Raw genomic sequence first — 22,636 nt, forward strand, 5'->3', positions numbered from 1 at the left:
AGATCGCTGTTCATTTCTTATATGAGAGCAAAAGTCGAGTGCAAGCATGTGTAGCATGATGTATGCAATGTTCTGGTGGGAGACCTTTGGTCATGGCATTCATGTGGATGCCACTTGCCCAAACACCGCTGTAGCTAGGTCACCCCTCCCCCTCCCCTCACGGCAAAGGTATTCCCTGATGGAACTGTTTTCCTAAAATTTGTTTTTAAAAATAGCAGTATATCGCCTTGCTTACGGTATGGCAATATATTGAATTTGAACTGTATTGCGATATGTATCATATTGCCAAACTCTTGCCAATACATAGCCCCAGGACATATGCAAAGACACATGACCATTCTGACCTGAAGCAAACATAATTGTAATCTAAACTTCATAGAGGACATATATATATAAATGCTGGCTATAATATGAAGGATAACAAATTACTGGTATTCTAAGCAGTAGTCAGATTTTAGGCTTGACTAAATGTCACAATGCCCTCACTCCCCACTAATTGGCACTCCTATAGATGAAACAAGATTTCTTGCAATGATAGCATGTGAAACCGTACATTAGGTATGATTAGTTGGTCTATTTGACATCCATCTGAGTGGTACATTTGTTTCTGAAACCCTGAGAACATTGCAGATATTTCAGACAACAGGGAATGCTCTTGCGTCATAAACTGCTTGTCAAAGTCAGAACGGAAAGTCTAGTAACCTTGATATTTAGTCCATATTGTAAATGACCACTTACTCATTCAGAGCCACAGACGGGCCACTACTTATGCTCCGGGGTTGTGTGGGCTCTAAATGACCTCTGTTGCTGTTTTCTGTCTTGTTGAAAACCCAGCGGTCTGCTGTACTAAAATGACCATTAGCGATCCCATGGACTGAGCTGGCTGACTCCAGGGCAGCTCATAATCGTCATTAGAAAGGTCTTTAAGGTCTTGTGGGACTGAGCTCTGAATACAGTTGTTAGAGCTGTGTCATTTACACAGACATGGTTAACCTGGCAGCTGCCCAGCAGCCAGCTGTACACTCTGGGACCGATGACTTTTTTTATACATGCAGAAGGAAAGAAAAGTAGATTTACATGTGTCCCCTGAGCCCGTAGTGTCCCCCTTACGACCCTAATTCTCTCTTCCAGACAATTTCACAATGACTGACTGATGCACACGTAATTTCTCAGAAATATTCAGTGTGCTCATATAAAGTATAGGATGTTATTTGTATGCTTGCTGTCAGCGGTGTATGGAAGGATCAGCTTGACTGGTGGGATGAATATCATCCCTGTATATCGCATTCGCTCCCCCACTTTCTCTCTTTCCTTCTGCGTGAGTGTGCTGGAGGGTGCAGGACTCCCAGAGGTTTATGTCTGTGACTCTAAGCAAGAGTGACATTTCTCTGACAACACCCCGAACAGGCGCACACATGCACGCGCAGTCTCACTCTCACACACATACACACATTGTCTCTGTCTCCCGCTCTCTCTCCCCTTTGCTCTCTAGTTCACAAACATGTCAGCAACGGGATCCACCACAGACAAAGAACCAAACAACGCACTGAATCGATACGAACAAACATGGCTGAGGCTGTAAAGCCTGTTGTAGATTATAGTATGAATGGCAGATGCCAGTTAGTGCACAGACACGCTTGATCATCTGGTCAATGCTGGACACACTACCATTAATAATAAGGGCAACAACGCATGTTACCCTAGTAACTGCCACCGTGGGACTCACCCAGTGATTTTTGTTTTTTTTGCGTCCATCTGCTCTTTTTTTGCATTGCAGCAGGCACCTCCTGACCAGTTTTCTGTACGACCTTGCTTTCCCCTGCTCGATGAATCTTTTATGAGCCTGGCAATGTGGGTTTCTGTGTAGAAGATTGGAATATAAATATGGCTGTTGCGCCTAGAGCTCCTCTTCCCGCTCTGATACAAAAGCTTTCATAAGACTGAGCAGATTGGGCAAGCTGCTACTTGAACGGTGCTCTTCACATCTCCCTGCTTTTTTATCAGAAGACACACATCCCATATCAGAGAGTGTTATGCATTCTCAAACACCACATATAGATTCTGCCTCCACCTGCTCCATCACATGGCTGGACAGCGTTGCCACACTCCCGGGAAATCTTGTTGCCTTTAAAGAGAGGTTTTGGTTTTTATGTGGAATTCTTTTCGTCAGCATCTCTTTGAAAGCCCTAGTTAATTAGAGATTGCTCACATTCATGTTACGGTGAGCTGTAGCGGCAGTTGACATTGAATGAGAGGCGATACAAAAGTGAGAGAGTAAATCTTAGTTGAACTCCTCCGACTGTACTACGCCTCTTTCTCTCTTACTACCTCTCTCTCTTTTATGTTTTTCTCTACTTTGTCTCCCTCTCCTCCTATTGCTCATGATCCTTACTACCTTTATTCCAGAGAATCCTCTCCTCGCCGCCATGTGTGAGTGTGACAGCCATTGCCTCCCATGTTGAAAGCTAACTCAATTGCAGGGCTTTCATTTTGGGGAATGAAGGATGAGAGCTATGCGCCGCGGCAGAAGCGGGTGGCAAGAGGAACCATTTAATCGATGTGTTTTCCGCGTGGCACTGTCACAGCCACTCAGTAGGGCCATTGATGAGGGAGGCTCTCTCTGACTGCGCCAAGGCTTAAAGGCTCCAGTCAGGGAGGCGTGGGAGCCCAGCAGCCACCAGACACTGCTGCATATCAAGCAGGCTGGCAGAGCTGCTCTCTGCAGGCCCACGGTGAGCAAGGTAGAGAGGTCCTTTGATAGAGACGCTACATGTAGAAGAGGGGAGATAACAAGATGCTCCAGTGGAAGGAACACCAGCTTACATTACGTTATGCTGCCTGATTCTAAACCCGTGGGATTTCTCCAAGTCTACAAAACACACACAGACACAGCAGTGAGTAATACGGCACGTGAACGCCACATCTGGAGGCAGGAGTCACAACGAGAGAACGGAGTATCACATTAAAGAAAGAGTAGAAAGGAGCGATATCTGTTGCATTGATGACATTTACTGAAAGACATTTGATCTTGCTTTGATGGATTACACCAAATTGGAGGAAAATGATGTAACACGCTGACTTTTTGCATTCATTTTTTATAGATCAGACGGCTCGAATGTAGATAAGCATATTAGTGGAGAGGAACTTTCCTTGTGAGTGAGTCCCATGTATCCAGCAGTACCACGAATCCACTGCTCAATATGCCCTTTTGATTATTTACAGAGTGTACAAACAAAACATGCTTTTGAAACAATGGCCTTGAGCTTGCCCCGAGTTTTCCGTCTAAAACATTTTTCACCTTCTCTTTTCAATAATCCGCAGCCTCAGACACACAGTACAAAGAACAAAATGTATTTCTTCTATACTCTAAAGAAAGCTCTAGTCCCAAGTAATACTCTTGGCAGTGGGAGCGCATATGTGCATGTAAACGATGTTACAATGTCTAATTAAGAAACATATTGTACTATATTATAAAGGTTTAATGTGCATTATAGATTACTACCAGCATTTATTTAACATGCATTAAATAACACACACAGATGCTGAAGATGCTTTGGTGATCAGGGTTGGTGGGCAGTGTCAGAGTACAAAGTGAGAGGATGTGGACTGAGTTTGAATTAGTGCCCAGTGGAGTAGTTGAGCAGGGCAGCACGGTTGTAAAGTGAGTCAGAGAGAGAGAGAGAGAGAGAAAGAGAAAAAGACAGAGTGGAGTTGCTGGAAATGAAAATTGGAGATTGTGGGCAGGGATAGAGGGAGAAATAGACAGAGAGTGCCTTCCGACTGTGCCTGCCGAATATGCCTGCAGGGTTATTATCTCTCCCCATCCTAACCAAAAGGAGAATAATAATTAGAGGCCTATCGCTCCGTCACCATGATTTTATTCCCCTCACTGGCACTGACGCTCCTTGCAGATTGTCTTTAATTAGCTCCACATCGCTTAATCAATACGGCCGTGACCGTGACAAAACAATGGCATGTGCATCCTGTCGCTCGGGCAAGAGAGACACAGGAAGCAGCAGGAAGAAAGGATGAAGTGTTGACAGACAAGATGAGAGAGGAAAATGATGTAGAGCGGCATTTCTGGGAGGGGTGGGGAGAAAAAAGAAACGTCATGCTCTGATAAAAACCTGCTCTCATGATGATTAGAGTCTGCACTTGTTTATCTACTATTGACTTTGTGTGCTTGCGGATGTGTAGCAGATGTGTACATCTCCATCTCGCTGCATCGCGGGGTGGGGAAAGCAAGCAGGTAGAATTTTCGGCTCAGCTGTACATCAGGCAACAGTGATAGTCCTATCATGTCAGACTATGCTATGGGATCTTATGCAGTAATCCTTGTTATATTTTTGAGCAGCAGAGCTGAGTGCTTCAGCCACACTAATGGTGATGTGATGAATAGGTATTCAGGAGAGGTCTCTCTCTTTAAGCCGTAGTGCCTCAGGCTACTGGCCCTCTCAGGCCCAGCTCTCATCTCTTACTCCTCTCAGTGAAAGTAACAGCATGCAAGGAGCTGGTGCAGGGATCTTCACAGAGGAGTACCTCTCACTTGTCTGGCACATTTTTCTACTTGGTATGTTCTGGATCGATATCTGCAGCTGCCATGCTTAAATCTGTGTTGATCTTATCCAAACAGCTCCGAACAAGACTATTAAATGTGAACGGTGAGACTCATTTACGCCATGAAATGAGTGTGTGGGTACACTCTGTTAATTAAGGAAGTGCCACTAACTGGAGAACATCAACAAGGACATTTGAAAATTGCCAGATTAATATGAAATGCAAGGGACAAGAATGCACTGTTCTTCTTGTGTGTGAGACTTTTCAAATTAACACAAACACACAGTACAAAACAGGGTTCTTGCATAGGTGCCATTAAAATTCAAATTAGTGATTTAATCTGTGGGTGACAGAAATGTCCTCAGAATGTGTTGCTCTCTCAAGATCATAATTAAAGGGCATTTCAGTCATTCTAATCTCCCATGCTTAGAGGTTGGATCTCATTTTGAATCCACTCTTGCCCATTTTTACCACAGGCAATCAGGCAATAGTCAAAAACGATGCGTCCCAGGAGGAACGAGCGGTGTAGTCACTGCCATGTCTTAAAGACACCAAATGAAAATATTTATGATAACGATTAGCAAAAGAAGGGCCTCCTTAAGGGAAAAACCATCTCCCATTCCCCTCTTGCACTGCATGGAATACTAATGCAAGGGATGGCCTTTCTGATATCTTATCTCCCAGGCTGCATTCACAAATATCATCATTAAGCACCATAGATTTGCGTCATGCTCAGAGTGAGGAGCGCGCTGCACAACAACCTGCATCAACTGGAATCCTGCAGACGCAGACAGACTGTTTATAGAAATCCACACAGCAGCTGTTTGTCTGTGTATAACCTGCACATAAAGTCACGCATCCCACTATGTAATTCACAATTTAGGGAAGACAGCTGAATTGAGATTGTACTGCGGGACATGTTACTGCATTCACCATACAGTTTATTGCCGTGTATCTCATGAACACTGTGTCTGTTGCTGAGAGATCCAGCCTGATGATCCAATGCAACCCCCTGTGGTGAAGCACCAGACTCTATGGCCACTCTTTATCATTAGGGCCTCCTCCTCCTCCCTCCCTCCCACCAACACCTTCCCACTCACAATACTTCTCATCTCACACTCGGCTAACTCCACAGAATATTACCCCTTTATAATATTCAGCATATGGGCCACTCGTTCCTGCTCTGTATACTCATTTTCTCAAGTTTGTTGATGTTTTCCTGTCTGTTTGTTTGTTTAATCACTGAATGGATCAGCGGCTCCTCATTTTGACAATGCGGCCGAGACTTTGCAGATGTCGTCATCGTCAGGGTGTTGGGGGAAGGCACAAGGCACACAAGCTAACACAAGACTGTTTATTTATACAAATAATTATTTCTACTCTGTCCACCAGCAAGGCAAAACTCCATAAAAGCACACAGTGACAAGCTAATTTGTTTATCTACAAGTTTCTCCTAACCATTTTTGCCCATAACTCCATGTGGCTGTAAATGTAATATTCAGTTAGGGGCTGTTTTGGGATTTCTCTCCGCTGCACACTGTGCCTGCGTTGTACTAATAATGTGTCCCTAATTAAATGTTACAGCTTCTCTGAGCATTAATGACCTGAAGACAGAGGATACAAATGGAGGCCCCAGTGTGAGCTCTGACAAAGAGGCTGGACACGAGACTGCAGGCTGGTTCTGTCCCTTCATTACTGATATACAGCTATAGCTGATGGGTTCTGGTCATTGTTTGCTCCAGACCATGTCGAGCGCGGAGCATTTAGATTTTCCTCCACAATTGGCTGCTGCAAACTCTCCGTCAACCAGACTGTAATTGGCAGGATCTCACCACTCCTCTCTGGTCCTGTTAGTTTCGCTGTTGCAGACGTGGCAGAAAACAGACAAGATGTAAATTCATCACCTCAGGGAGTTTCAAATGCATCACCCATCCTTTTCTCTCTTTATCGCTTTCTCTCACTGCCTCTCACTCTATCTCTCTGCCTCTCCTAAACATCACAGTCTCTTCTATTACCATTTTGTCTATCTCCTGTGTTATTCTTTGGCTTATTTTCCTCTTGTGTAACCTACCACAGTGGTTAGCTAATCATGGTGATACCTCCACTCTGTGACTGGGTGACACTTGTAAACAATGACTCAGACAGAGCCTAAATGAGAAAACGCAGACACTTTATCCACTGGTTGTCTCTTTTTATTCACCTAACAAGGCACTAGGTGCATGGCATCTGAGATCAGATCTCTGCAGATATAGATAAACACCATTAATGAAGACGAGCACTTTACAGTAATAAGACAATGGAATGGTGGTCAGCTCCAGCAGTGCAGAAACAGATATAAACAGGCTCTCAGCAGCAACAGTAATATTCTATATCAAGGCGTAATACAGATTTGTAAATATTAGCACGAAGAAATTCTTCATCAGCTGTGTCGTCTAAAACTGAGCCGCTGTTTGAAGTCAAGTTACCATCTGGATGAAAAAACTCAATTATTCTGGATAAAAGTGATGAGGCCGGTGCCACAAGTTCATTGAAAGGCGTTTTGAATAGACAAGCGGCCATGGGGGGCAGTCTCAATTAGCAGGCTTTCTTTGAGCCTCAGCTACCTTTCTGCCGGGCTGAAGACTCCCAATTTGCTGTCAGTAATTACTCCATTTACAGGAATAGCTTTCCCTACGCAACAGGGAGAATGTTTGATTAGCTGGGTGGGAGAAAAGGTCAGGATGTGGTTGTGACTTTCTGCTGTTGGACCCAGAAGAGGGCGGAATTGTGGGTCATTGGTAATCAGGTCATAAAGCCAGGAAATGATCATAGTAATTGTGTGTGTGAATCTGAATGCATGTGTGTGTGCGTGAGAGTGCCTCCATGTGGGTGGGCAATTCAACTAGGCACATTTACCACAGGAAGTGCTGCACTGAGTCGTATTCAGCTGCTGCTGTTGGCATGAGTAGGTGCAGAACAGTGGATAGAGCCATGCTGTGCTGCAGAATGCATGGCAGCTGATTGCCACATGTAGTTCTTGTCTATTGCGTTGATCAGGCCTTTTCTTTCGCAAGCCTCAAGCAAAATGCTGTGCCCTGCTTGCCCCTGATTGAGCTGTCTGAGCTATCTGAAGCTATTCAACCATATACTGTTCAGTCATACCAAATACCCTACAAATAAGAATGCATAAGCCCCCATGGACTGTTGGGATTGTAATCAAGGGAGCAATCAGGAGCAATCAATCCTTCCATGAATAAAATTTGAATGCATGTTCCAGAAATATATTCATGAAGCTTGTAAGAGGAAGTACACTGAACTATGATTTCTCCAATGTCATGTTTGCTTGGTGAAATGTAAATACTTTTGCAGTGTAGCCTCTTAAACTGTATCTGTCACTCTGGTGGGTGATTAAAAAGGCAGGTCGAGTGGCTGCTGCATTTCAGGAAAACACACACACACACACACATGCACATGCGCATAAAATTATTTTAAAGACATCTATAATTTTTCTTCTTGTATATTGAAGTAGTTATAAATAAATTATTTGGGTTTAATCATTTGACTTAATATATATTACTTCAGAATTTTGACAAAAAAGATAAAGAATATCCATATTTAATCAAAGAATGTATTGTCCCTACTGTTGTTTAAAGTTTTCACTTTACTGGTACTTAAAAAGCACTTTGAAAAACTATGTGAATGCAAGATTTTCCCCCCCAAAAAAACAGACTCCTACAGAAGTAATCCCTCTCAATCATCACTTATGACCCACTCTCAGTGTGTGGTGGTGTATTTCTCTGCAGAGGCTCTGCCCTCTGCCTGTATTTTCTTATTTTCTTCTTATTGTCTGTGTTCGGATCATCTGTGGGCATGTACCCCCACAGTGCTCAGGTGAGATTGGGGCATTATCAAATTTTAGCAGCCAGGTGCCAGATTGTAAGCAGCAGGCTTCCAAGAGACACATACAGTGAGGTGTAATGCTGAACGGGAGTAAATCTAGGTTTGGCTTTTACATTCGCTGGTGAGTGTGTTCCCAATGCTGCATACCTTTAAGAGACCAGAGGGCTGTATCATGTGGCCAGTTCAACAAAGCCAGGCTTTCTTTGCCTTAGCTGGCTCGAGAAACCCTAAAGCATAAGTGAGAGATAATGGGTATCACCAAGGTGGTTAACAACTTGCTCTTTAACCCAGGCTTCAGAACTCAGGCTCCATGCTGTTCTCATTATACACTGTTCTCTTTATACACTCTTAAAAATGATTGATCTGTATACCGCCTACTTCCACCTTTGAAGAATAGCCTCCTGAGGCCCAATCTTCTGTTTGGTATGCATTTTTAATTTCTCCGAGCTATTTGGGATCAATAGGATCCGATAAGTATAAAAAAACAACACTACAAACATTATAAACCATAAATAAATAACTTTAAACCATACATTGTGATCAGGTTTTGTGGTTTTAGGTTTTTTCAGGTTTTTGTCCACTTTTGTGTCGAGATCGGCTTCAGACTGACTTGGCAGAGATGGCTGCCATCTTGTTTTTACATGGATCAGTGTACTGTGCAATTGATCCTTTCGCATGTTCACCGATGGAAACAACTTTTACTTCCTCTAGATAGTCAAGTTTGATTGTCTTCTCGGCACTCCACCAGGACCACTAGATGAGACAAAAATGTGTCCATGAATGAGGACAACAGGTCTAAGTTAAGTAGAATGACGTGTAAGGTTAAAGAAACCCAAAAAGTGAGGTCTTCATGTGAGGATGTAAAAATTATTTCATGAATAAGCAACACTGTTGCTTCAATTAATGCGAGAATTGTGTGATTTCACAAGTTAGTATATTTAATTAACCACTCTGTTTATTTCTACCGTGACAGCTGCATGTTCTACAGCTCTTACACTTTAAACATCAAGAACTGCGTTTATGTACACTGACACAGTCCCATAATGAAAGATACATGGAAATGTAATAGCTTTTGGCCAAATCAAAGTAAAATGATTGTTATTGAATATTTTCTGTGATACAAACCACTAAACAAATCATTTTCTAATCCGTGCTCTATTAGCTGTAATATACCAGCAGTGTAAAACAGGCTGTAGCAAATCAGGACCAAGCACAGTAACACATTTCGAAGTGGTGATGTTATGGTGGTTTAAAGGAATTATACTGCATTTTATATATACAAGTAAACATCATCCTAATAATTTAGTGAGCTATTTTATAGAGGCTTTTTTTTATAGCCAACGTGGGCATATGGACCAGGGAACACTATAAACACATTCAGGAGTCCAGTAAGAGCAAGAACCTTAAGAAAAAACATAAAACAGTGTTGTGCATCATGGACATACTGCATGTTCCTTTGGCAAAAAAAAAAAAAAAAATGTTATGTGATGCATGAGCCACAATAAGCGCTACTGTGGCATTTATGTAACATTATGGCTCAACAAGTAGGATAAAGTGCCTTCATAACGTATTCCCTCAGCTAAAAATCTGTATCGCTCATACTGACATTGACTATAGAGTGATGTTACTCACAGGAGCTGCATTTAAGCAGATTTTAGGCCAAAAATCAGAACAAAAACTGGTCTAAACTTGGCAAAGCCTGCAGCATAAGTTTTGATAGAGAAAAGAGAGCCACCTTTGTTGGACAGAAAACTCTGACTTTAGCCTCAGTCACTGATCACGCTTTTTGGCACATCCCTCTTGGTCTTGGTCTGCAGTCTTGCTTCATGATATATTACGAATATGTCTCCTCGTCCTCAGTGTGGGGTGATTAGATGGGCTCTAAGGGCTCTACTGTAAAGGCAATGGATGAACTCACCTCAGGATATTACAGTCACTACAGCTAGGCAGGCACACTTACTGTATTGATTTTCTTTTCTTACACATCCCAACTGCAAGGACAGATTCTCACCTGTTAACTGACATTATTGTGGTTGAGCACTGTTGGGTTGTTCTGTTCCTTACTTTTGTTTCATACAGTAGTGACTGTACGTCACGTGCATGTCACAGCTCAACCGGGTCTCGCACACAACACTGTGGCAACCACCATTAGAGAGGGTATTGTAGAAATTTCACAGCTCAGTGGAGAGAAAGCATAGCACATGGAAGTGGGCACAAATACGGAGAGGCACCGACACACAAAAACAAATCTAAGCACACATATGTAGACACATACACACAGAAATTGACACACTGGAACACATAAGCTTTACATGAATGCTCATACAAACACATGTAGGTCTAAGAGTCAAATATACAACGCCTTTTTTACTGTCTTCTGGAGATTATAGTGCTTAATCTCGTCAAACTGTGCTAAGCATGCAAGGTTATTGACTCCAATGTAAAGTACTTCATGCATGCCATATATACCCTGTCATGTTTCATATACTGTCAATCGCTATTGTGGTCAGGGTGGAACAGAGGGCTCACTCCATTTGTGGCGAACGCTCGCTGCTTGAATTATTGAACACACTCAACTCGATAGGATGTGTTCTCTGCACTTTATGCATGCAGGGGTCGATGCATGTGTACTCTGTAATCCTCCTGTGGTCTCAGTCGCTGCCATAAAATTTAAAAGCCCAGATGAGTTTCCTTAATCAAAGGCCCACAGGAGCCGTTAATAGATTAAACACTCCATGTTGAAAGCACACCACTGTGTCTCCCTGCCTGAACCCTGGGGTACAGCCTATTTATGCCATTTAAATAGTTGCCATGGTAATGAGGTCACGCTTTGTTTAAGCTGATTTTGATCTTGATATATTTAGAAGGAAGTGGGCCTCCACGTCCATCATCTAATTAATGAATTATGACTCAGAAAAATAGCCAGTATTCTTAGAGCCAGATGACTCCAGCATCTTTCAGAGCTCAGGCGGGGGCTCAGTGTGTGTGCGGCCTCGCTGCCTCAGTCAAAACAGCTCTGCATCATTATGAAGGAGGTCTGTGTAATTAGCTGAGGTGTAATTTGGTCCTGTATTTCAGCTGTAGCTGGCTGCGCGTTTGTGCTCAGTGAGAATGCGGCTAGCGTTTGGTGCTTTCTGCTCCCCAGTATTGTTATCTCACCCAGAGCTTGTCCCTATGACCTCAGGGCTTTGTAGCGCTCTACTGCCATCCATGGGTGTGCACAAATGCTGTCATTTTTGCAGTTGGTGGCCATTTTCACCATTTGAACTGATTAAAAATGTCCTTTATAGAGCACGCCCACAGGCTAGGAGCAGAATGGATTTTTTTTTTTAGATGTTTATGATAAAGTACAAGGCCACGATGGCACATCTGTGTGGAGACACCAAAAAGCTGCATAGCATGTGTGCATGTAGACGCTCCACACTGTTGCATCTACAGTGCGCAGCGCAAATCTGAGTCCAAGCATGTGACAAAACAGCCAAGATCACCACTGAAAGCGTATGAGCTCAGGACAGAAATAGTAGAAGCTAAGACACATGCAGGGTAAAGGAGAAACACATGGTATGATGCCATTTTTTCTCATTGCCACGGGGGCCAAGAGAGACAACAGAGAGAGGGAGCGAGTGAGAGGAGTTAAAGGCTAAATAAAATTCACGGGGAAGGAGAACAAAAGAGAGCGACAGCGAATTGGAGATAATGACACAGCAGAGTAGCAGTGAAAATGAGGCTGGCCAATTATTAGAGTGGAAATTATGAGGAATGGCTGTGAAAATTAATCAAAAAGGATTAAATTAATACAGGTTAAATGGCTGACTTCCTCTCTAGCTAATATTTAATGAAAGCTTGTTCTGCCAACAGACTCTGTGATTAGTCAGTTGATTGGCAGAGCCTGGAATTCTTTGAGGTATGGCAGATTGTCCTCATGACACCCATTATTCCCATCCTTTATTTGGTCCATCACTTTACAAAGGATGGCATCTGACCTGCAGTCTGTGAGAGGAATTTTAAGTTTGAGAGAGTTCAGGTGCACTCCACTCTACACGGGTAAAGCAAATACATAAGTTATTAACAATGGTCTCGGATGAGAAGACGCCTTGAAATAGAAGAATAAGGTGCAAAGGTGAAAACCTCTGACAGAGGATATGATGTGGGAGTGTCTGGTGGCGGCCTCAGTTATTATACATTCAGCAGGTGCAGCATGCACACATGGCATTTTTTTATAGACACAAATGAATAAAAACTTATCAGGTCTCCAAGAGAAAAAAACAATCAAACTAGAGAGAGAATAGAGGTGTAAATACTGTTATTCATGCAAGCAAGAGAAAATAAGAGCTTGTCCAAAGTCACTGTGTTAATCTATGTGCACATGACCACAGTTCCTATAGTAACATTACAAGAGTATTTAAATACTATGTTTAATTTGATCTACGTGACTACTACTAAGGCTATTAAATGAAAATGTTAGAGACTGTGGGAAAAACGTGAGATTCAACATGATTTACTATATGTTTGCTGTCTATTATATGATTGTCAGAATGTTGCACGTGTTTTCTAAATGATCACATTATTATTAAATTATCACAATAAAGCAGTTCGGTGTATTTATCAGAAAATAGTTATTTTGTGTCAGGAGAACTCAGAGCTTTTCATTTCAAGATGACACAATCAGCAATCATTAGAGAGCAGAACCAAGGACGTTAAAAAGAGGAGAAGACATGGTGTCATATCGCATCATGTCCTTGGGGTACAACATGTGTGGTGATGTCTGGTCTGCAGTCGTCAAAAGGCTCGATAGCTGGTGCACTATCATAGAACATAGGGATGACTGATTCATTTCCCTGAGGTGTCCACAGTCGACTTGGGATTGGAATATATTTTATACGAAAAATAAAGATTTGGGTGAGAATTACAGTTCTGCAATTACTGAAAAGGTCTTTCATGAAAGACCATAAACAAGTTTTCTGTTGTATATCAGCTGCCATCCATTTGAGTGTACACCCAAAAACTTCTGTCCGACCGAGCGCAGCTGAAGCAGACACCATCCCTTTATTTATAGCGCTGTCAGCTGTAACACTTCACCATCGCAGCTCCAGTTAGATTACACGTGTAGTACCCCATAGCTCCCATTGGGTCAGAGAGCTTGTCTCAGTCCTCATTTAATAGCTCTGAACAAAACATAAAAAGAGTTATAAAAATGGTCTTGACTGCCGCCCATTATAATTGCTTCCAACTTTGTGAGGACAAATTAAAAAATTAGGACATTCTGGCTTGTCTTCTGTTCTCAAATAGGGCTCTAGAAATGTTCAGAAACAGTCTGACGTTAGGGTCAGAGTAAGGATTAGAGAAACAGATGTAGTTGTGGAGTATAGAGGCTGCGGACTGCATTATCTCAATTAAGGTCCTCACTAGTTTAGACTAATGTCTGTGTGTTTTTAGTGTCTATTGCTTAAGGCATTATCGAGCACATATGCGGCAGTCGAACTGTACAAATTGGAGCCACTGGAGGAAATTTAAGATATCAATGTGCTGTAGCCATGGATTTCTGCTCGCAGTGAATTATCCAGCTTACTTCTTGCACAGCGGCCACAGCCATGCATGGGGTAGGTGGTCTCTTATTATCTAAGATAGTGTGTCAATAAACACTATCTCCAACGATTTTTCTTTTTTCAGTCAGCCCTCTTATGTCGGTACCGGATTTTCTTTGAGGAGGCTGAGTGCTGAGGCTTGGTTGAAGGCAGATACAAGGGTAAAGGACGTCTATATCCATGTTTAAATCTTTGCTGCCACCCTGTGAATGTCAAGATTACTGCATTCTCTATGGACGGTGCATCAAAGGAGGTACATTATATTGTATGGTACATTATAATGCATGGGTGTCCTTATTCACAGCTTGCAAGCAAAAACTCTATTAATACCATTTCATTATTGATATTTAAATGCATATTCTATTGATTGATTAGATGTACTTATTCAGCTGTAGTCCCTTCAGAGGGTCATTCCTATGTCCCTAGGGTTCTGTTCCCTCAGTTCTACATACCTGCTCTCACAGATTCCCGTGTTCCCAACGTCCAATATTCCCCTGCTCTATATAGCACATAATGGGAACCTGAAAAAAGATGTTATTTGCTCAATATGACATGGGGTAGGGTTAGGTTAGGGGGTCCATGTCATTGGTCCAACATCCCATTAGTCCGATGGTCTGCGGTGCTGAACGGCTCCCGGCGGGCGTATTTCTGCCTTGATGGTGCACCGCGACCGGCTCTGGGTCAGCTGGGAAAGGCTTGAGGCGAAGCAGGCTCACGGCTTATGTGTTTGTCACTTTCTTTTTCATTTTAACCCACACCATGATCTTTTCCTAACCCTAACCAAGTGGTTTTTGTGCCTAAACCTAACCAGACCTTAACCACAGGGCATCATGATGATTTTGGAATGGACTTCAGAACAATGGGATGTCGGATCAATGGGCTGTCGGACCAATGGGCAGTTCCCAGGTTAGGGGACTAGAATCAGGACTCTGAGAGTTGTGAAAGTGCACCAGACTCAGCCTTAATGATACATATGCTACCTGGTGAGCTAACGGGGCACCCCAATAGTTACTCTTTTTGTATACATACATATATACATATTTCAGCCCTTAAGTTAAAATGATAACAATTAGTCAATCACTTAATTAACCAATTAAAAGAGAGGGAGAAAAACAAAAGACAATTAAAGGAGAGCAATGAGTATTAAACACTTGAAGGTTAGAAGGTTGACTTTTGTCATTTCCAAATAGGTAAAGATTACAAAAAAGCTTTAAGGTAGTATATTAATGAACATTTTTAACTTGAATCAGGTCAAATTTGACCTGAATGCAATAAGAGAGTTCGTGTGTATAAACAGAATATTTAACCTGGGAACACAGAACCCTGAGAATACAGATATAACCAGCTTCACATTTAGATAAATCAGGAAACACCTGTCAAATGTAATCAGATAACATGCATGTTACAATCACGTGGCACCAGTCTATTTCCAGCACCTGGACGATGGCATCATGTCACTGAGAAAGCAGCAGCAGTGCGTTTGTGAGCGTGCATACTACTTTGCATATAACCGCTTTTCTAAAACCTCTGTTCGACATGAGCACTGTGATTTTAAACAGTGCTGCCACATGCCCCCCTCACATCTCCTTGACACATTCCTATAAAGTGACAACTACCTGTCACCAGTTTCAATACTGCACAACAACTGTGACAGGCACTGGCTCGCTTTCTGGCAGTGTGTGAGGCAGTGCACTGGGTGCAATTCTACTTTTATCCACACGGGGTCAGTCTTGCTGCAAAAATGAAGGGACCCGAGCCAGGCGAGAGTGATGTGGGAGCCAGCAGGTGAGCTGAGGAGGGCTGACATTTTTTGGATGGGGCTCAGAAAGCTGTCTGCTCTCATATTACTTCACAGTACGCCCCACACAGAGGAGCCCGTATCACTCACCCAATGTGACTGTGTGGGGAAGGGAGCCCATCCATGGCTGACAAACTGAATAAGTCAGCAGACCAGGAAGCAGAAAGCAAGAAAGGGAGATGACCTGGCCGTTTTGTCTGAGTGGGCCATTCTGTCATCATTATTCATGGTTGTTTAGGGCGTAACATGGCACTGCCAGGGGCCCAGTATCTTGCTAGAAGTTGTGTTGGGGAGCTTTAAATTTCAGACAATTTCCAGCTCTCATACCCCTCAGTCCATCTGGGCCATTGCGGCAGAGGTGAGTGGCAAATTCAGACAGTTATGACTTGGAGATAAAATACATACTCCACATCGAAAAGGGCCGATCTATACTTCAGAACATGTCTTAAATCTGTCCTGAAATAAGCTCAAATCACCCTGAAGGGAAATGACACCAAAATAGGCAGCAAAGTATTTGGTGTGATATCTGACACTGGCTTACCCGCTGTGATTGTGCTGAGAGCTGAAGCCATTTGGATTATAGCTATACAACAATGGTTAAACGGCACCACTCAAAAAATAACATGTAATCCCTCTTATTCAAGGAGAGCGTGTTGTAGCAGTCAGGTAAGAACAAATCCAAGCCACATTTGTCAGTTTTACATTCAAGGTGTTTTGATAGCTTTAATCTGCTCCATCATTGATGCCAATTCAATCCTCTTTCAAATTTGAGCTTGTGCAATAGGCGGTAAGTGTCAAGAAGACATGTAACTGAAGATGGTGATATGGTTACGCCTCAGGCGGAGTGGAGTTGGTAAGATACTGGAAAAGTGCAAGCTACAGGCTGATTTAGGATATGTCATGAAGCAGAGTGATGGATGAGCTGTCACATGCAGCCGTGGGCAGGAGCACCTGGATCTCTCCCACATTAATACCTTGCTGCCCATGTCTGCCCTCACAAGTCCCTACCCAGTCTTAAATCTATCCACACACCCCTCTCTATACCTTCAGTCCCCCATGCAGTACAGACAGTGTGATGAGGACAGTCTACTGTGCCTGGGATGCCTTTGGTAGACACATGCCACGTAACATAAAGCACAGTGCAGCCCTCTGAAATCAGTCTCCCTCTGATCTACACGCCTCAGAAATGTGTACGTGCACACACACCAAGATGTGAGTCATAAGAGAACAGCCAAATGTCAGAGAAAGAGAAAAGAATGGATACATGCATGCAAAACAGGGCTGGCAGGAACAGAGCATAGGCTGATTGGGAGGGGTTGAGACAGAAGCAGCCAATGCGCAGCTCTGCATCTTGAGGAAGAGAGGGAAAGAGAGAGAGAGAGAAAAGGGAGAGATAAGGGGAGAGTGAGGAAGTGAGAGAGATGGAAAGAGAGTGTGAGAGAGGGAGGGGGTGAGGCTGAGGCAGTCACTGTGAGAGGGAAGATTCCAGCGTGATGCTGTTGGATGTGAGCTGCTCTCCTCTAACCGGTCTCTGGCTGTCCCTTTGACTGAGCCAGTGGTGTGTGAGTCTGGTAACTAAGCTCTGGGGGCTCTGCTGCTGCTCGGGCTGAGGCAGAAGCTGACTGGCTGGTTCCCTGCCTGGGCCGTCTGGAGCAGAGAGGGGTTTGACCGGAACCGAGGTCCAGGGCAGGGCAGGGTAGGGCTGGCTGTAGGGCCGTCTGTGCCGGGGCCCCACAGGGAGCAAACATGAGCGTTCCCATGCTAAAGATCGGGGCGGTGCTCAGCACCATGGCCATGGTGACCAACTGGATGTCTCAGACTCTGCCCTCTCTGGTGGGACTCAACGGGACCACCATCTCCAGAGGGGGCACCTCGGAGAGGATTGTCAGCGTGCGTATGACTTCCTTTTTTGCTTTTTTGCAAGTGTGTGTGCACTGTATTTTTCTGTGAATGTAAGACAGGAAAAGAGATGAAAAAGAGTGACATAGCAGAAGACAGAGGGAGATGTGAGTTAGTGTGTGTTTGTGTGTTTGACCACAGAGCAGCAGAGGGGTTCCAGAGAGGGGTGCACAGATGACAGCAGGACTTTGAGAGTCCATCTCAGGGGTTATATTTTATTAGTAAGAGAGAGATGTAGCCATGCAAGCGGGAGCAATGTTTCAACCGAACGTGAATGATGCATATGTTTGTATGTGAGTCACATTAAGTATAATGATGTTGAATTGTGGGCTTGTGACTGTGAGTGATGGTGAGAGGCTGAGGACGCAGTGTGGTTGGCGGTGTTAAATCATATGTTTTTGCCGGGGTGACGGGCGGTAGAGAGCTGCTCTGAGTGATGTTCAGGCTGATCCCATCTGTCAGTCACCTCCAGGGTGGCAAGGATGGTGCTCAGATTCAGAGGTGATGGGGAAGACGGGGAGGTTGAGACAATGTTACAGTTTCGAGTATGTCTTATTTCTCTTTCGCTCTGTTTGTCTCCAAATCCTCTCAATCCTCCTCTCCTTGAGCAAAACACTCTGGCATGTAGGGAGGTCATGTAGGTAGAAAGAGGGCATTGGAGGGGTTTTGTGACAGTTTTTGGCTCAGTTTTTTTGTCAGGGTTCTATATTTAAATTTTGTTTACACAGATTTTATTCTGTGTAATGCACACACACAAGTTTTATGTCTGTCTGTCTTTCTCAAAGTGCTAATTTGAGGTGAGACAGACAATGGGAAATCAAGCAGACAAATAAATGAGATATTTTCTGGTTCATCAGCGGTTAATGATTGCTTTTGCTTCTATCCTGAGTGTGTTTTTATGGCACTCACCCATTAAGCAAATGCCTTGCTCTGTTGAAATGATTGAATGAAATTGAACGTCCCAAGAGATCTGCGACCATCTGGATATGTGCGTGTGTGTATGTGTGTGTGCATGGATGCGTGCCTGCGTGTGCGTGTTTGTAGTTTTAAATATGTACCCTGAGTATGTTTAGGCATTCTTTTCTCAGGGGTGGAGGTCCATCTGTTTGAAGAAGAGTTTTATAATTCATAACGGCTCGTTAAAACATCAATCCCCCCCCCCCCCCGCTTTATGTCTCCTTAATGTTGGAGCGAGGTGTCGGGTTGAAATGTTTTCTTTGGAGAAAAAGGTGTCTTAGCAAAGTGTTGCCTTTGTGAAAATGTCGAGCATCTAGTTAAAAGCATTTCGCTCCTATTTTTTTTTAATCTTGCCTGCAATGTGTACATATCTCAGCAGGTAATTTTGAGTACAACATCAAAGTAAAATCATAAACTAATCTCTGGAACAATGTCAGAAGGTAAGGCTTGTTTGAATTATTTACAGCATTAAGTGCTATAATCCTTTTGAACACCCACCTGTCCCAGGGGGGTTCGGCCTGGATAAGCCATCCATTTATTTTGTATACTCGCTTATCCTGCTCAGGGTCAAGAGGAATAAAAATGTTGCAAGTTTTTTTTCTTCAGTAAACTCATCATACTCATGACTGGAAGCCTTATCATTTGAATTTCAAAAGACTGGATACAATAGTTATGAGTGGTTATTTTCGTTTTAGGCAACTGTCATTCACAACCAATGGAGAAAAAAGACTGCCGTGAAGTTCATTTCATCAAAGTTTCATCAAAACTGATGAGCCTGTTTGATTGTGCCAGGGATTATTAAAGTATAACAGTCTGTTGTGATGGGAAATGTCTTCGCTCTGAGACAGGAATAATCTCCCCTCATAAACAATGGCAGCGAATAAAACTTTAATGTAAAACCTCGCCTCAAAGTCCCATCACTATTAATGAGACATTTGCCTGTGATGATCTCAGGAGCAGTCATGACTCACATAATGTTTAGACTCCCAATCAAAGGCGATCTGGCTATGGTCTTGTGACGCTGTGGTGCGAGTGCGCCAGTGGCCATTGCATGGCTGCTACCCACCCTGGCACCCATGCATGCTGCGTCCCATATTCTCCCAGCTCAGAGCTATTTTCAAAGTCTGCTTCACTTGCTCTCTGCGCCTGTCTTCTAACCAGCTGATCCAAGAACACAGCTGACTGAGTTTATACGGGCTTTTCCGCAATGGCACTGAGCACAACACTGCCTGGATGCTTGTACACATCTGGATAGTGCAAAACCATGTTCCTTAATGAGCAGGAGAGACCCTGGAACTACATGGAACTGGTGTGTCTGCACAACATGGTCAAACCAAGAGATGTAAACCTGCCAGGCTGTGCACACATAAAATCTTATTTACAATCATACAATAATACTTATCAACAAAACTGACATCAACTTGGCTGTGAGATATAATTAAAGGGATACACTGCTGGTTTTCAGTTGGCTTTATATGACAACAATGTAAGTAGTATGTGTAAATGAACTATGGCAAACTTCCCTCCATCTTACCAGTGGCCAGATCTACCTGCTCATCTCTTAGCTCAAATCCACGGATGATACATTTTGCAGGCTGGATGTGAGCCTGGGCCACTACCGTAAGGACGAGGCCTTTGTCTATCCACTAAGTCACCAACACCCATGTCATCCGATTTTCACCAGCTGTAGGACTGTCGCTCGAGCTATAGATTTTACGTATGCATTTTTGTATGCTGGCGACCATAGACACAAAGAGTATAGAAGCAGATCAAGAGATGACCCTCCTTCCGATGAAGACTTTCAGGAGGTTTTTACCAGGATCTGAATTATCCGTAGAGGTCTCCTTTCTCTAAAACAAATAGACATAGTTTGTAAAAATATATATATTTTTCTGACACTCTTGTCGTGAACGGGCTGCTAACTACAGTGGCGTTGCAAAAATGCAAATGGCCCTATCTAGAGCCAGTGTTTGGTTTGTCCATTGCTGGCTACTGTAGAAACATGGCAGTGCAACATTGCAGACTCCATGAAGGAGGACCTCCTCTGTTTGTAGATATAAACAGCTCATTCTAATGTAACAGAAACACAACGACTCTTATTTTCAGATGATTATACACGAAAGAAAACATACTTATTATATTACATTCAATTTCTGCCAGTCGTCCCCTTAAATCCTTCACACTGGCCCTGTAAGTAAAGAATTACAGTCACATATTGTTTTTTTTAAAATAAATAAATACTGTGTGCATGTGCTCAACTGTGCATGCAGGATGGGCATACATAAATCATAAACCTCCACATACTGTGTTTGTATACCCATAATTCTGCACTGAGAGACAGCATGTGTGCGTGGAGACTCTCCCTTTGATATCTAAAATAAGAAAGCTGTGATGCAGAAGAGTGAAGAAAATATTCACACCATCAAAAGGGGAGCATGGATAAACAAATGGCAGAGAACAAAGAGCCAGAACTCAGAGTCTGATTGGGGTCGCCCAGCCTCTGTCTGTCAGCGAGCAGGACTGTAAACTTTATCACATCTATTGTGCAATCCAATAAAGCAGATTGTAAAGATCGATTCCTGGCTATGGATTAGAGATTAAACACTGCTGCAGAATTTTATTTGAGCACTTTGCTTTTATGTCTAACGTGATGCTTTCAAACAAACTTTATTTGAGTTCAGGCCCTGACAGGTGTCCTCTATTACTTAGTCAATGTGAAACGGTGTGCAGAGCCAGAATCTCGATGGGAGCCAATGTTGTAATATAATTTTAAATTGTTTTGATACATGAGCTAATTGTGTGATAGCCTGTGTACAAAGCAGTATTGATCCCAGACTTTATAGTTGAGCTCATAATCAGGCTTTTGACATGGTTCATTTGCCATTATGAGAGTGTAATTTCAATCCAGCTGAACTTATGCCTGAATCATTGCTTTGCCCTTCAAAAGTAATTTGATGATTTCACAATTCACACACTTCTACAATCCATATTTTCCTCCATTGAACCACTGACTGTGTTCTAACAGTTTATATAATGTTTTCTCACACCAGCCGCCCTGCCACTCTCTCGTCTCCCTCCTCTATTTAACACCAGCCGTGATAAAGCTATCTTGTACCCGTCTAACAGCAGAGTGGGTGCCAAATGCTTTACACCAGGGCACCTGGCATGGCCCTGGCAGCGTGCTCCAAAAAGTATAATGTTGTAGTGCTGAGCATTGGTGAGTGTAATTTTGTCTCACTTCTCCTGGAGTTCTCCAACTGAGCCCCCCGACACTTAAAAAAAAAAAAAAAAAAGAAAAGCTTGTCGCATCTGCCCACCCCCACTGTCGTTCAAGTGTGATCCGGATTGGATTGAGTGAGCTGCAGATGGAAAGCGAGCAGGGCACCACGCAGGAGGGGCGGCAGTCACGGGCGTGATGGAGTGGGAGAGAGTGCGAGGCAGCAGGGAGGAAAAAGGAGGCAGCAGGGAGAGGGGCATGATGAGTTTATGAGTCATATTATTGACTGGCAACCATGCTGTGCTGATTGTGGTAATAGGTTTTCCTTGGGCGCAGGGGAGACCAGGGACTTCACTAGGAGCACTCATTGAGTTTGATTTTAAAGGCCAGCAGCTGGCCTGTGCATTGAGGATTGACTGATTGATCGTTTGAAGAGTGAGGATGTGCATTTGCATGTTTATTTGTGTGCGGTCAATTACAGCAAAAACAAGCAAAATTTGAAAAATGAGATCTGATTGTTTGGCCGGAGCGCAGATAGAAGTGAGGTCTGTGTAACAGAGACAGATGTTTCTAGTTTGCTGGGGACAGGCATTTAGAGAAGTTAATGCCTGGCATAAAACATAAATCTGCAGAGAGAGGGAGAGAGAGGGACAGAAAGTGAAGCTGTGGAACTTGGATAAACAAAGTTGGCATTGTGGGAGGGAAACAGAAGAGATTACATCGGCAGCACCTCTTTATTTGTTA

The 22,636-nt window shown here is 43.2% G+C and overlaps 1 protein-coding gene across 2 annotated transcripts in view; it reads left to right on the forward strand.

The window, feature by feature from the left end:
• The window catches only part of olfm2a (olfactomedin 2a), a 56,986-nt gene that overhangs the window by 9,244 nt on the left and 25,106 nt on the right, over positions 1–22,636 (forward strand). The window contains exon 1 of one of the 2 annotated variants that reach the window (XM_049562325.1): positions 17,206–17,709. The exons of the other annotated variant lie outside the window; for it this stretch is intronic. Within the exon in view, the coding sequence (XP_049418282.1) occupies positions 17,566–17,709 (144 nt within the window). The 5' untranslated portion in view covers positions 17,206–17,565. Of the gene's footprint in view, positions 1–17,205; positions 17,710–22,636 lie in introns of those variants that run through there. 2 annotated transcript variants of the gene reach the window in all.

The sequence above is a fragment of the Epinephelus fuscoguttatus genome, linkage group LG19, assembly GCF_011397635.1.
Source record: "Epinephelus fuscoguttatus linkage group LG19, E.fuscoguttatus.final_Chr_v1".
Classification (NCBI taxonomy): Eukaryota; Metazoa; Chordata; class Actinopteri; order Perciformes; family Serranidae; genus Epinephelus; species Epinephelus fuscoguttatus.